The sequence below is a fragment of the Athene cunicularia genome (assembly GCF_003259725.1).
Source record: "Athene cunicularia isolate RWA chromosome 3 unlocalized genomic scaffold, athCun1 chr3_part1, whole genome shotgun sequence".
In the NCBI taxonomy this organism is placed as follows: Eukaryota; Metazoa; Chordata; class Aves; order Strigiformes; family Strigidae; genus Athene; species Athene cunicularia.
The window spans coordinates 98,503,886-98,518,829 of record NW_020799097.1 but is presented as its reverse complement, the minus strand read 5'-3'; the positions used below and the strand labels follow the sequence as shown (position 1 = coordinate 98,518,829).

General features: G+C 36.8%; 1 protein-coding gene across 5 annotated transcripts in view; it reads left to right on the top strand.

The window, feature by feature from the left end:
- The window catches only part of EML4 (echinoderm microtubule associated protein like 4), a 129,132-nt gene that overhangs the window by 88,125 nt on the left and 26,063 nt on the right, over nt 1-14,944 (top strand). For all 5 annotated transcript variants that reach the window (XM_026844368.1, XM_026844367.1, XM_026844366.1 and 2 more), the window contains 5 exons: nt 2,188-2,311; nt 7,356-7,505; nt 8,963-9,032; nt 10,392-10,502; nt 12,879-12,974. In XM_026844368.1, coding sequence (XP_026700169.1) covers nt 2,188-2,311; nt 7,356-7,505; nt 8,963-9,032; nt 10,392-10,502; nt 12,879-12,974 — 551 coding nt within the window. The remainder of the gene's footprint in view (nt 1-2,187; nt 2,312-7,355; nt 7,506-8,962; nt 9,033-10,391; nt 10,503-12,878; nt 12,975-14,944) is intronic.

Below are 14,944 nucleotides of genomic sequence, written 5' to 3'. Positions count from 1 at the left end.
TGTTGTCACTGAAATGATCCGCTTTCTCCTGCCTTTTTAGATCTCCAAGTTTGACTTGAGCTGTTAAGTTGTAATTCTTTGGGGATGTCTGACTTTCTCATAATTTCAATTGTAGGTGTTTTAGGAAATGCAAAACATAGGTTGCACATTCATGCAGTCAGAGTAATAATCTTAATGCTTAATTGGGGAAATATTTATAACTATTCCCTGGGCATTTGCAGGGAGGTCTGCCTCACATTTGCCATTTAAAAGAAATAGGAAAGTAATTGTTTAAAGATCTTAATTTTAGAGCACGGTATTAATTGCATCAAATGCAATTAGAGATTCCTTAATACTGTATTGCTAATTTACAGCTATTTTTCTACTCCAGTCCTACTCAACTATTTATAGTTTGTTTTGAAACTCTGAGTTCCCTCTGGCTGCTGTGATTTTTCAAATCCCTACTCATAAAAAATATTGGAGTTCCAGAATCATGGCAGAATATTATATTACTTTGGGTTTCTGATATTAGTTATATTAATGGTTATGAATTACTAAAGAAGTTGAAGAGTGATAAAAAGTTACCATTCAATGATGCAAAATTAGTGAAATACTTGGGTCTTTGTTATCAGTGGTTTTTGGAATAAAACTCCTGTGTCAGCAGTGTTGAAGGCTGGCATTAATTATTGTGGATTTGAGGCCTGATTTAACCATAGTTAAACAGCACTACCGTGCTGGTTGTGGTGTGTGGGTAGGACATAAAGGCTTTTATAAGTCTCCAAGGGCTTTTCTGGTCTTCTGAAGTTAGAAAATTATTACTGTCATAGTGTGGAGGGGAGACTCCTGTAGGGTGCCTAATAATACTAGTCACAATCATGTATTCTTTAAATCCAGATGATTTACTTTCCAGTGACTAACTAATGTGTTTGACCAAGTCACTCAGCTACTCTGTAATTAGTTTTCTCTGATGGAAAATAATCTCATGTTCCTTGAAAAGGAACTCCTAAAGGCTTGTGAGGTGCTCGGATGCCCCAGCAGAGGTATACATGTATTTTGTCACAGCTACAGACAGTGTTATAGCTGGAGTCATTAGGAGCTGTTGCTTCCTTCCATACTTCAGGACATAATGCAATATGCAATAGCATGCAATTGGGATTAATTAAAAAAATTAATAATTCAGGTTAGTGTATTAGTTTGTGATGATACATAATTTCACACTATATTCCTCAGCAAAGCATTTGACACTTCTTCCTGCAGTATCCTTGAGTCTTAGCTTGGTTGTTATGGTTTTTATAGGTGGGCAGCAGAGTGAGTAAAAGAACCACTTGGATGGTTGGCCTCAGGCCATCGTGATTAATGGGTGGCCAGTAGGTAACAATTGGAGCCTGCAGGGGTCTGTCCTGGACCTGTCCTGTTTAATATCTTTAGCAATGACCTGGAGCAGGCAACACAGTACACACTCATGTTTGCAGATGACAGCAGACCAGGGAGCCTAGCTCATATGCTGGAGGGTAGAGCTGTCAACCAGGAGTACCTGGGCAGGCTGGAGGGATGGGCCTGCAGGAACCTCACAAAATTCAGCAAGGACAAATGCCAAGTCCTGCACCTGTTGGAAAGAAGAACCCCTGTCAGGGATACAGGCTGGGGACAGAGGCTGCAGGGAGCAGGTTTGTGGGAAAGGCCCTGGGGCTGCTGGCAAACAGCCAGGTGCCAAGAGAGGTTGTGCCATCTCCATCCTTGGAGGTTTTCAAGACTGGACTAGGCAAAACCCTGAGCAACCTGGTCTGACCTCATGGCTGAGCCTGCTTTGACCCAGAGGTTGGACTTGAAGGCTTCCTGAGGTCCGCTTCAAACTGAAATACCTTATCCTGTGATTCTATAACTACTTCTTTATTCAATTTCTGATTTTAATTTGGATTTGAAATTTGCCTTTGTAATTTAATTTGCATGTCTAAAATGTTATATGCTCAGTATGTTCTTTCACAAATCCAACTAACGCTTACTTTGTGTGTGTGCGTGCACGTGTGTGTTTTAGTCTTCTGGTTTTTTTACAAAAATAAAAATCTGGGCCTTTACCGAGCTCACATTTCAAAAAAAATTGTTCTATCACTAGTATTATCTGCATCTCTACGCTTATTACTGGTTTCTTTTGTGCTTATTTCTTGTGTAAACTTGCCACATAATTAATGAGCTTTTTTGTTTCAACAGAGGGAGAGTATATCAAGATGTTCATGCGAGGTCGACCAATCACAATGTTCATTCCTTCTGATGTAGAAAACTATGACGATATTAGGACAGAGCTGCCTCCTGAGAAGTTAAAACTGGAGTGGGTGTATCCTTGATATCAGTAACTACTTGCTGTTCCCTTTTTGTCTTGTCTTGCTTTTTCTTTTTTTTTCTTTAGAATCTGGTCTTGTGTCTTCTCTGTTCAGAGATAAAAATTACTTAGAAGTGGGGGGAAATGTTCAATTTAATTTAACAATTGAAATGGTTTGTAGCTGCTGTACAGTATGACTTTTAGCTGCAGAATATGTAGGCACAGAAAAGCTGGACTTTGTTTGCTTTGCTGTTGAAACTAATTGCAATGTATTTTTAGTGTGAGAGAAAGTGTCTTTAGAGAGCTACAGTTTCAGAAATACCACACTCTTCCCCCTACTATATTAATGTTGGCTTTGGGTTCAGGAATGTTGTTAGTTTCCAATCTCTGTTCATTTTTGGGAGGTTTTAGAGCTATGGAAGGTCTTGAATTTCTCATTGTCCTTACCTATGGAGCAAGGATCGCAGAAGCAGCCTTCCTTTGCACTCACTGCTGCTGTGTTTCACCTCCAAAGGGGTTAATTTCTTGGAGACTAGTTTTCATTAAATGCACTAAGTAAATTTATCATTTGTAGAGTGGAGTTGGTGTGTGGCTGATGACAAGTCTCCAGGCTTAGTAGATCAGATGGTAAGTTCATTATGAGACGTGTTTTTGCACACGTTTGGGTCTTCCTGTCATCCCCTCATCTCTGCATTCTTCCAGTAAGCTATGATTGTATAAGTAAGGTTCTTAGTACTTCAGTAAAATAACATGCCTAGGCAGCACTTGAGTTGGTATAATAATCTCAGGTTTGATCCTTCTGATGTGTCTGAAAGCAGAAAGATTTTTAGGAATGTTGATGATACACTGTTCATATGTTATGTACAGAGAAACTGCCCCTACCTCTCTCACCATATCTGTTAGTGACTTAAGGCATACATATATCTTAAGCCACCCCTTGTTACTTGATTTAGGAAAGAAGATTTCTCTATTATTTTTCCTGCCTTTATTAACTAACAGATGTTTGAAAGAGATAATGTTGGGTACTTGGTTATGAAGAGCAGCTGTGGAGCTCATGTCCTCTGAACTTTTCAGTGAGGCTGTGGAAGCCTAGGTCACAATGGAGGAAAGTTTTAGATTAAAAGTCTGACTGAAAACAGAGCTCTTGGTCATGCTTTGCAAAGCTGTGGTGCCCAGCTTTCCTACTGTCACAGCTCTTGGATGCTGATGCTGGCGCTCATATGACGGTGGAGTGAATTGGGTCACTGATCTGGCTGAAATGTAATCTTTTTTGCAGAGCTAACTTTCAGCAGGATCAACTCATTAATTTGATTTGCCCCACAAACATGCAAGGGCTGGAACTCTCATACTGGAGGAAGATCAGATCTACTTTTTCAGCAGCAGTGAGCACTTTGGACTGGTGAAAACTGATCATGAAAACATACCCTCAGTTAAGTAGGTGCAAATCCCAGTGCAGGCACACTTATTTAATGTCCAAAGACCTTAAATTCAGGTTAAAACAGTTTCCTGATGAGGGCTAATTAAAGTGAAATAAATCTAATCTAAATAGGCTGTCCATATGTTTTTGGAATTTGTTTAAAGAAATGTCATCCTAAATCAGACCAGTTTATTTTTGAGTGTAGGGTATCTTCTGGATATGATGATGAAGAAAACAATGAGGAAAAGGCAGTAAAATTTACGAGGACTGGATACTGGCCTCTATGAAGTCGCACAAAATTGTTCTTCAGTTTTGGAGACAAGGAAGATACCATGGCAGAAGATCTTGTACTTCATACACAGGTTTAGCAAGGAGAAGAAATCTGCAAGCCAGCCATAACTGCTGAATATGATAGCAAACTGAAGCCTGTTAACTTATTAAAAAGTCAGGGACAGTTATTGACAGAATATTTTAGTAATGTTTGTTTTGCAACTCAAAGGTCAATTGAGTGTTGAATTGTTCAATCTATAAGTTTTGTTTTGAACACCTTTAGTTCTCCTGCCTTCTGGATAATTGTTTATAATTGGGTTTTCCTTCAATATTAGTCTTTTGGAAGATGCCAGTTGCCTTGGAAGTTGTTCATAGTTAAGAACAGAAGCGTTTTGGCATTGGTTTTTTTGTTTGGTTTTGTTGGTTGGTTTGGTTTGGGAGAGGGGGTGTCCTTTTTAGATGAACTGTGTCCTACCAGGTATATTCAACTACTGATACCCAGTACTGTAGATTCAACAGAACACACCTAACTTATGGCTGTTCTGCAGATTACTCTTGGTTGAAGAAACGCGAGCTGCTTCGCAAGATAATGTAGCTCATAGGGAAATATGAGCTCTTTGACTGTGTCTGGTTCCTGAGTGATTTCATTTAAATTTAATACTTTAGTTTGTGTATCCCTGCTTTGTAGTGCAACCTTTTGTACTGCAACTCAGAACTGATTAAAGCACATCTAGCATTCCTACTAATAGTGAAATGGGCTTATTTAGCAGCTACAGAGGTCACAGTCAGTGCTGCTATTGATAGGCAGTGACTTTAGCTTGGTTTCTGAAGGATGTTTCTTACTATTTTATAAAACTAGTTTTAGCATTGGTGCTCTTCTAAGAATAATTGAAGCCAGCGGTAAATGCACTATTGAATTCTGGTGTACAGTGAATCACTTTTCATGAGAGCCAGGGATATTCTTTGCCAGTTAAAACCAAAAAAGCCCCAAAACTAAAAGCTCTTAAGCATATCAAATGTTGTGACAAAGCAGTCCTTTTAATGGATGAGAAGCATTCACAGTGTGAAGACAACTGTTTCTGAATTTCCCTGGTTGAAACATCCGTCTAACTGAAAGATTAACATTGAAATTTAGTGGAAATTAAGTGTCAAAGTTGTGTCACTGCTTTTTTTCTGGAGAGAGAGTCAATTATTGTGCTTTGTTCTGAGTGTGTGGAGAAGGAAAGAACTTCTGTGGAGGCAACAATGCCTCTCATTTTCTCTCAAGATATTCCAGGATGGAGAGTGAAGAAAGCGAAAATTTTCTCCCACAAAATAAGTTGTTCCTTTACATGTTCCTAAAAAAACACAGTCCTAGAAAATGCAGCTGCTCTTTGGTACTTTATTATGTAGGAGGTGTAAAGGAAAGGAACAGACTGAGAGAACCATTTTTTGCAGCCTCATGAATGCCAGAGCTCAGTGGTGGGTGCCAAAATACTTAGTCTTAGTTTTGCATGTTTGACTTCTGCTGTGGAAAGGCGTGTTTGCGTAAATCATTAATACTTTTCTAGGATGAATGTTCAAAGATGTCCATCTTACTAAATCCTTACTAATACACTCCCTACTGTGTACAGCAGATTAATAAGATCTGCCTTTCTCCTCTGAGAAGGTATTTAGAATAGCGTTCTTCGTGCTTCAGCATAGAAAAAATATTTTCATTGGTTGGTAGCCCATCATTTTTGAGAGTTCAGTGGTCTTGTTGTTTTCATTTGGCTTGTTCTTTTTATAAAAGGCCATTTTGGAGTCTTTTTGTTCCATCAGTGTTTAAAACAAGAAGAAAGAGGGAATTATAGTGAGAAAGTAAATAGTCATAGAGGAGAAAGAGGCACCCTTTTTTTTTTTTTTTCTGCCCTCAGCATTGTGTTGTATCAGCATTTCTCTCAGTATCATTTGCTAAGCAAAGCAGTGAATCATTTTCTAAGCAAAGCAGCTTCAGAGGAGCCGTTGTGGTGTTCTGTAATAAATGGAAGACAGCAAGGTATAAATCTGTTTTGTTTTCTGTACTCTCTTAAGAGGTTTAATTGACAACTGAATGCAGTGTCCCCCTTGGAACCATTTTTTAGTTACAGCATTTTGCAAGGTGTTCCTGCAGTATAGCAGTCCTGTGGTTTGATGTGACTGCAAAAGAAGAAAGGTGGTGTGGTGGGATTTTTGGTAGAAAGGTAGCCCATTTCCAAGCAGAATAGAGGCCAGGCCGTCAGCTTAGAAGGTGTCAGTTTAGATACTCCCAAACTTGGACTGCCACACCTGATTTTATTTATAAGAAAGGGCCAGTTTCATCCATCGAGCTTTCTCCATGTGAGTCTTTAACTTCCTTTTATTTACCTGATTAACCAGGACCTAACACTGGAATCCTTTAGCTAAAGTTGCTTAATGTATCTATGACGTTTTCCTTGCTGTTACAGGTGTATTGGCAGTGAGGTGAAGAACTCTCTAAAGTACAGGACATAATAGGAAAATTAAATTTTTTTGAGGCTACAGAGCTACTGTTAAAGTCTGAGTTATGATGTTAATCATACCTGCTGACACTGGGAACTGAAATACAGGCAGACAGCCACATTAATAGTCTAGATGAAGAAAATTGCACCTGTTTCAAAGAAATAATGAGTTGCAGTAACAGTGGATCAGTGCTAACCAAGGCTGGTTCGCAGTGTATAAAACTTCTGAATGTCATTAGGAGTCATGCAGGTTTACTGCAAAAATCATCTCTTTTATATATTTTGGGTAGGTTTGGATAGAATATTTTTCACTGTGTCAGTTCCTTTTGGGTTTTGTTTGTTTTAAAAATACTTTAAAAGAGTCTGAAGAAATATTTCCTGAACTTGGCAGCTGCTGTGCAGAAGCTTGCCTTTTTCTAAAGGGCATTAGGAATTTTCACACGCTTGTTTTTAAAAGGCCAAATGAAAGTAATACTCTGGTGCCTGGGGTGCAGATGCACAGTTCTGTTGCTGTGAAAAATGTTGAATCAGAACAGTGAGTCCTGCTGTTACCTAATGAAACTTCACATGGAGGTTTTTATAAAATGATAAAAGTGTATTTGTTTTACTTCACTGTGTCTTATATATTTTATTTTTAACATCAATGAGCATCACCTTTTAAGGGATTTTGTTTCCTGAAGTCCAATTGTATGAGGTTTGTTTTTTTAAAACTGTGTAACTGAAATTATGCTATAGTTCCAGAGGAAAAACTTAAAGGGCCTTTGCTGACATGACAGCTCCCTAGGAACCCTTTTAGAAAAAAAAAAACAAACCACCAGGTGTTTTGTTTTGTTTCTGGTATATACTGATTATGAAAACCTTGACTTTAAAAAAATATATATATATATATGTATAGATATGGGTATCGTGGAAGAGACTGTCGAGCCAATGTTTACCTCCTTCCTACCGGAGAAATTGTATATTTCATAGCATCAGTGGTGGTACTATTTAACTATGAGGAGAGAACTCAGCGACATTACTTGGGTCATACAGACTGCGTTAAATGGTTAGTATATGACATTTACATGTAAGTATGCGTGTAATAATGCAGAAATGTGGGGGTTTTATTCTCTCCCACTGTATGTAAGAGCTCATTAATGTCATCGTAATTGTAGTTATTTTCTGTTTCATCAGTCCCTGTAGATTTCACTGTAGTAAACATTGCACGAATTAATGGTGCTAGAGCAGCCGGTGCTAGTTTAGGATTTCTGGTTTATTTGTAAAACAACAGGATATATAGACAATCTAAGAGTGCCAGATTAGAGAGTCTTCGCGTAAATTATTCTAAATAGATGTTCAAGAAATTAAAAATTGTCAGCCTAATTCTAAATCAGTTATTTGCAGGCAGTATGGCAAAGGCTTAGTCTTAAAGAAAACCAAATGGAAAACTGAGCAATAATTTTCTCATTTTTTAATAGACCAAAGCATTAAGGCTATCTGGGAAATTAGAAGGGTATTTGCAAAACAGAAGAGAGAAGCAAGGAAATTGAAGCCAACATTATGGGTGCAAAGGCAGTTGCTGATTTTACGATGTTAGTTTGAAGAGTAGGGCACACAACGTAATGGTGAACATAAGCTCTCTACCTAAATGAAGAACAGTCGCCATTTGAACCTTTCTTCTGGCTGTGCTTTGATAACTGTAATTGCTTCCTGTAGGAGGAATGCTGTCAGTCTTGTGTTCTTCACTTTCATTCAAGAAACTAGCTTGAATTGTAAATGTGTTTGGTGTCCATCATTCTGACATCTTCAGACTTCCCCTTGGTCCCCCTTTCCTGTTTTCATGGCTTTCGTCACCTTTGTAATTTTACAGAGAAAGCAAATAAGAAGGTTGGTCAAAAAATCACAAGGACTAAGAGGATGTGTACTCTAAAATCTGTTTTTTCACATCAACTCCAAAGAAAAATGTGATAATCAAAAGCAGATTTGTACTTAAACTAGTAGTGCACCATACTGGAGAACTTCATTAGTACAATTACATCAGTAATTCATTTCAAGTGGCAGTAATCCCTGACTCCTAGGTGTATAAGCCCTCAGCCAACTTTTCAGCTGTTTTTTCCCCCAGGTTCATGCTATCTGTAGGTTTACACATAACATATGCTGTAGTGTTTATAAATATGGCACATAACTCTGTGTAGGAAGTTAATCATGAGACAGTATATGTTTTGTTACGGTGGACCCCTGATATAGTGCAAACCTAAGATTTGCCAGAGCGCATGTAGAGGTGGCTCTTCTGGCACTCCTGGTTGTGTGCCAGCAGCCATCACAAGAGCCTGATCAACTCATCAGTACAGTGTCTAATGAAATAGTCTGATGAAAAACATTCAAGCTGACTCATTAAAAGTGGGATTAGGATCATAAGTATCTTCATGGGCTTCTGTTGAGAAAGAAATAAAAATTACAAAAAACCTCTCAGTTTTGAAGACCTATGACAGCAAAAGCAAGTCATATTTCTGTCTGTCTTAGTCTTGCAGTTCATCCAGACAAAATTAGAATTGCAACAGGACAGTTAGCTGGAGTGGATAAAGATGGAAGGGTAAGTAATAGAGCTGTTGAGCAGTAGTATCTTGTTTTGAAAATCAGGAAAAAGTGTTTGTTTTTTTTTTTTTTAATCTCATCTTCACCTTATGTTTGCAGTTTATTTTATGCACTGCATTTACTGAGATACTTTGCTGTTTCTAAGGTAACAGCCTATATCTGTAGCATAAAACATTAACAACTAAGAACTCAGCCATCATGAAAAAGAGCAGAAACTCATAAAGCTTTATCTGTGACACAGGAAACTCAATTTTAATTCTGCAAGCAAATATGAAGCTTGTAATTCTTTTATGAGGCCACATAATTTCTGTCACATTTCTTTCAATAAGTCTTCTCTCAGAGAGAACAAGTCCCCAGTTCTATGAGTCAGTGTACTCTTAAGGCTTAATGGAAGAGGAAACCATCTTTGAGAATTCATGGAAGGTGTGTCAAGCTTTCTTAAAACTTGCTCATTTGAGAGCAAGTGCATTTAAATGCTTTTGTCCCTGGCTCTTGGCAGACTCTGTCAGAATTTGAATAATTGAATTTTCTTCACGAAATTAAAGAGGAAAAAAAAGAAGGGGCAGGGAGAAGACAGATGCTATGAGGTGTAGAAACGCATTAACTATAGCTCTTACTCAGATGTTCAACTTAATTTCTTAGATTTTGTAAGAAAATGATGTGGGTTTTTTGGTATAGATGTTATGGTTTCCACTGAACATTTGTTGACTCTCTTGTTAGGGCTGGTTTGTTTGTTTTTCCAACAGTGAGATGATTTATTGTCGCTTTTTATGGTGAATGCTGTCTTAAACCAGCTTAATTCCCACGTTTTTGTGATTGTTTCACGTTTATGAAGCTAAGCTGGTTTGGAATAGTACTTGTATGAAATACAGCCATGGGCATTTTAACTGAGTGTTTGGTGATGGTTAGGGGAATTGGTGCACCAGGTTGTTAATTTTTTTAATTTTATTTTTTTTCCTACTTTATTAAAAAAAACCCCATGGTTTTATAATTATTTTCAGTTGTTGTATAAGATTGCTATGTTTGGGGTCTGAAATGCAAGATGACTTCCATTATTTGTTCAATGACTTAAGTTGGGCAAAGATTGATTTTTCACAGCTACCAAATGCCACCATACTTAATTTCCTGCCTTGACAGCATGACTGCCATGTTTGTAGCCCAGACACAGGGAGCAAGATTGTCTTGACTCTCACCTTCGGAGCTTTAAGATGCTATCCAGCAGCATTGTTAATTCAAGTCATCCTGCATTTTGGTCTGCAGTTTGCAATTCAGTTAGCATCTGCTTAACCAAACTTGGCACCTGCATATGATGCTTTCACTGTTGATGACACTATTTGTCCCGTTGCTTTTCACACAGCCTCTGCAGCCCCATGTTAGAGTATGGGACTCGGTGAGCCTGGTGACACTGCAGGTTATTGGCCTCGGGACTTTTGAGCGTGGAGTGGGGTGTTTGGATTTTTCAAAAGCGGTAAGATGGATGCAATTACTTGGTGTGTTAAATAATTCATCCAGTCCTATGTAAACAGGAAGGAAATCTCTGGAGATTTTGTATGTGGTTGTCTAGCTGGTCTGTTTTGGTATTAAAAGTGTGTGTCAGTAGAGTTTATGTATACTTTATAAAACCAGCTGACAGCAAGCTAGCTGGAAAACAGGAAATTGCACATGTAAAATTGTGGTAATAAACTAGTACAGTGGATAAATAGCAGGCAAGAAAAACTGTAACTAGAAATTGAAGTCCGTGCTGGATTTGGTCATTTTGTTTTGTTTGAGGGACTTGTTTTTCTGTTTGGATGTTAAAACCAAGTTTGTTAGTGAGGTTCACAAAGACAAATTTTAGGGAGTTCTGATGAAAGGGTAACTTTTCTGCTTGCACAGCTGGAGTTAAGTTTTTTCCAGCAACAGGAAATTAAAAAAAAACCCCACAACACATTGTCTTGTACTGTCTTTTCCTGAGGAATAATTCATTCAGTTTGTGCCTCTACTTTTACATAGGAGGGGAAAAAAAAAAGTCTTATTTCTGGGCTTACAGAATTTATCAGAAAAATCAGTAGCAAATGGAGGTGTGCTACTTGGCATTGATAAAGTTCTCATTTCAAAATTGGCAATAAGTTTATTTTTTGTAAAATATATGTATATTTTAATCTTTAAGCTGGCTTTTTATTTTCACCAAATCACTGAGACATATCAGACGTCCTGAAAACCCAGGCTGTGATTCTTGCATCCCATCAAGAAGAATTAATATGTCTAAAAAATAAAAAATGCAGAAAAAGAGCGTCTACTGTATTTTGCTAATAGAGGAAGAGATTCACAGGACAGGTGAGGTGGAAAAGGGAGATGTGGATATCGCCTCATGCACCATCCTGCTCATGGAGCCTCAACCTGAGCAGGCTGCTCATGGTATGCAGATGGGTTCTGGATATCTCCAAGATTTGAGACTCAGTGGTGTCACTGGGTGACCTGTTGGAAAGAAATGCTTACACTCTCTTGCTGCAGTTTCACTTAACACTGAAATGTTGCTACATTAGTTATATCTGGATTTTGTCTTTTAGTCAATTTAAAAAAAAATATTTTTTTTTTTTTTTACAAATGGGGGTAGCATAAATAAAATAGAATAATGTGAAAGGAGTACTGTCATTCCTGTCACACTAACAAATCAATAAAATTTCTTAACTCTGATACTTTATTTTTTTTCAAGATGAATAAATGTATGTTCCATCATTTTAAAAAAAAACCAAAAAAGCCTAAGGAATTTTTGAGGACTTCTTTTTTTTTTTTTTTTAGTAGTTCTATTTTGCAGCTGAAACTGGTTTTGATACCTTATTATAGTCTCGCATGATTCCTCACTAGATAGAAACGGTGAATGTGCAGTATCTAAAACTGTGTTCTTAACCACATTAATTTAATTAACCTATTGAAGAGCTGTGTATGCCGCCAATGCTGTCTTCAGGGTTTCTTTCCATTTAAAAATCAACATGTATATTTGCATATTACTGCTCATGATAGTATTTGGGGGTAAAAATTTCAGCCACCTCTACTTTAATAATTTGTTAAGAGGATGAGGCTGAACAGCAAGAATTGAATTAAAAAAAAATAAGGCCTCCTTCAAATCTTTCTACACATGCCTTTGAAACAACTGGTTTGTGCAAGTATGTGTTGCTGTGAATAAGTATGTTTTTGTTCTAAGATTTTCTGTCTGCTTTTTTAATTCCATATAGACATATTTATCATTTTGTTATAAAATTGTTCAAAGTAAGCCATTTCAGTTATTCAATACGTTGATGCCAGTGTTTTGCTCTGTAGGCATCATTTATTCAGTTTTACCAACTATATGATGAAACTTGGTAGTTAATACTCCAGAAGGAAAAAATGAGATGCGTTTGCAAAATTCAATAATGTAAAATTGTATGTATGTGATGGTGACATTTAAGAAAAGAATGCAAGTTGAGATGTGTGTCTGTCCTCTGAGACCTGAGGAAAAATAAAACACTTGCAGAATAGAAAAAGGGAGAAACCTCTTTGCTACTAGTGTGCTATTGCAAACAACAGAGCAAAAAAAGACAACAATAAAGACAAACTAAAAGGGAGAGACTTGATAAGATACTTTTTAAAGCTTTCCTAGAATATTATTTGAAGCATGGCCACTTTTTGTGATACTGTGCTAAAATCTATGTCTGTTTGTAAGAGAAAAGGAAAATACCAGATATATTGAGCTTATAATTACTTTTAAAAGACGCTTAATTTTTATTTCTACCTTTGTGGTTTTTCAAAATACTACTGCCCTGCCTTGTTTCTGGTGGAGTATGGTATCACTCTGTTAGCACTTTATTTTTTCTTTTTTCTTTAGGACTCTGGTACTCATTTGTGTGTAATTGATGACTCAAATGAGCATATGCTTACTGTGTGGGATTGGCAGAGGAAATCAAAAATAGCAGAAATAAAGGTAATTACTGCATAAATTAATGTTTCAAAATACAAGTGGATTTATTCCCATAAATACAACAGTTTGAGACACACAAATTTTATCGTCCTTGGAAACTACAACTGTGTGATAATGCTGGCTTGTGTAAGGGCAGAAAAGAAATGTATTCTTAACCTGTATATTGGAAGGGTTTTGAATATTGGAGCACTTACAATTACATTTTACTCACCCCTAAGAGGCAATCCAGATAAAGCAATTCTCTAATATTTTTCTAACAAAAAAACCCAAAAACCAAAAAAAACAAACCCTGGGAACTTCAAGAAACTGAAATGATGATTCAGTCTGTAGTTGTTTATTTAAAAAAAAAAAACCAACAAACTTTTAGACATTCCTTATTTTTATTTTTGCTTGAATCTAGTTCCAGACATTGATTCTCAGTATGTGTCTCTTCTCATTTGAAGTCCTTTTAGTACTTTTGTAGATTGCCATCTTGTCTGCTTTCCTGTTTCTTTCACAATCTTCTAAATTTCTAATTGATGAGTAGTATTCAGAGGTGTCGTGCTCAATGTTTGTTGAAAGTTTATTCCACTGGAAACACCCAATCCAATAATAACTTGCTAATGAAGTCCATATTTTGAGACACATCATACATTATCAAGCACAGAGATATTACATAGATGTCCAACTGAGCATTTTTTTATTTTTTTAAACCATGAATCAGCAAGTGGAATACTCTACCAGCATATATGTCTATATGATTACAAACTTGAAATTTCAGATTGTTTTGACCTATTGTATTTAAATTATGTTAACCAATACTGATTATATTCTATTCTGTAAGTTTTAATGTAATTCTATGTCAGTATTTTAATTTCCTTGCTGATATTTCATGTGAAGCTATGTGGCATATGCCTTTTATTTCCCCTTTTATTGACATTGTGTTTTGACTATTTTCACTCTCCAGGGACTTCCTTGGTATTTCAAAATTGGCTAAAACCAATTTGGCAGGGACAGCTTGCCCTTCAGTAATTATTCACATTTAGGACTTGATATTGCAGTATCTCAAGTGCCTTCCTCAATAGCTAGTATGAGCAGAGTTTCATCCCTTGAGCTGGGGTGCAAAACAAAAGCCTTTTCCCAGCTGAACTCCATTAAATTTTTCAGTCCTTAGTTTTCATGGAATTTGTGCATATAGCAGATCTGCTCATGTGGAGGAAACTGTGTGTGAGAAGCATAATTCAATAACTATGACTATTAATAAAAAATTAAACTTAAGAAGGTTATTTTCCTGAAGTGAGCCTGAGTGGTGAAGTGGGAAAGGGTACACTCACAAGTGCTGATTCAGCAGCACTTTTGTGTACACTCCTTTAAAGCATGGGCTTAAATCCCTGAGAAGTAAGTGCATTGATGCATTTACTTATGTGTTTTAGAGAGTCATTGCCTCCAGGAGATTGTCTTCCAAGACAATATGATTGAATATATATTAGAAGATAGATAAATGACCAGTTAATTTATGTTTGTGAAATCTGTTGGTAAAGAATAAAATACTGAGGTGTTAGTAATTCAGTCAAAGTGCAGCCAGTAAAAATACAAAGGCTGGACCCTATGTTTCAGAGTTTTGAGTTAGCAGGCTTCTCTTTTTCTTCTTTGTGAAAAGGAAAGGAGAGGAAAAAAGAACCCAAACGAATTTCTATAGATTTTCAGAAAGAGAAGGATGGATACAATCCTACTATGTTACAGTTTCAGTTGCCTCTGTCACAGCTTTGTGATCCAGAATAGCAAACCAGTCTGTGTGAAAACAAAGAAGATTTTTCAACCCAGGAGAGTGTCTTTTATACATCATTCACTTCCAATGGCAGAAGTCTTAGTTATTCTAGAAGTTAGGATCTTTTTGTGATTTAAAAAGTGAATGTAAACCCCTGACTTTTTCTACTGCATTTTTATAAAGATCTCTTATGAATGTAAAAAAAAAAAAAAAAAAAAAAAAAAAA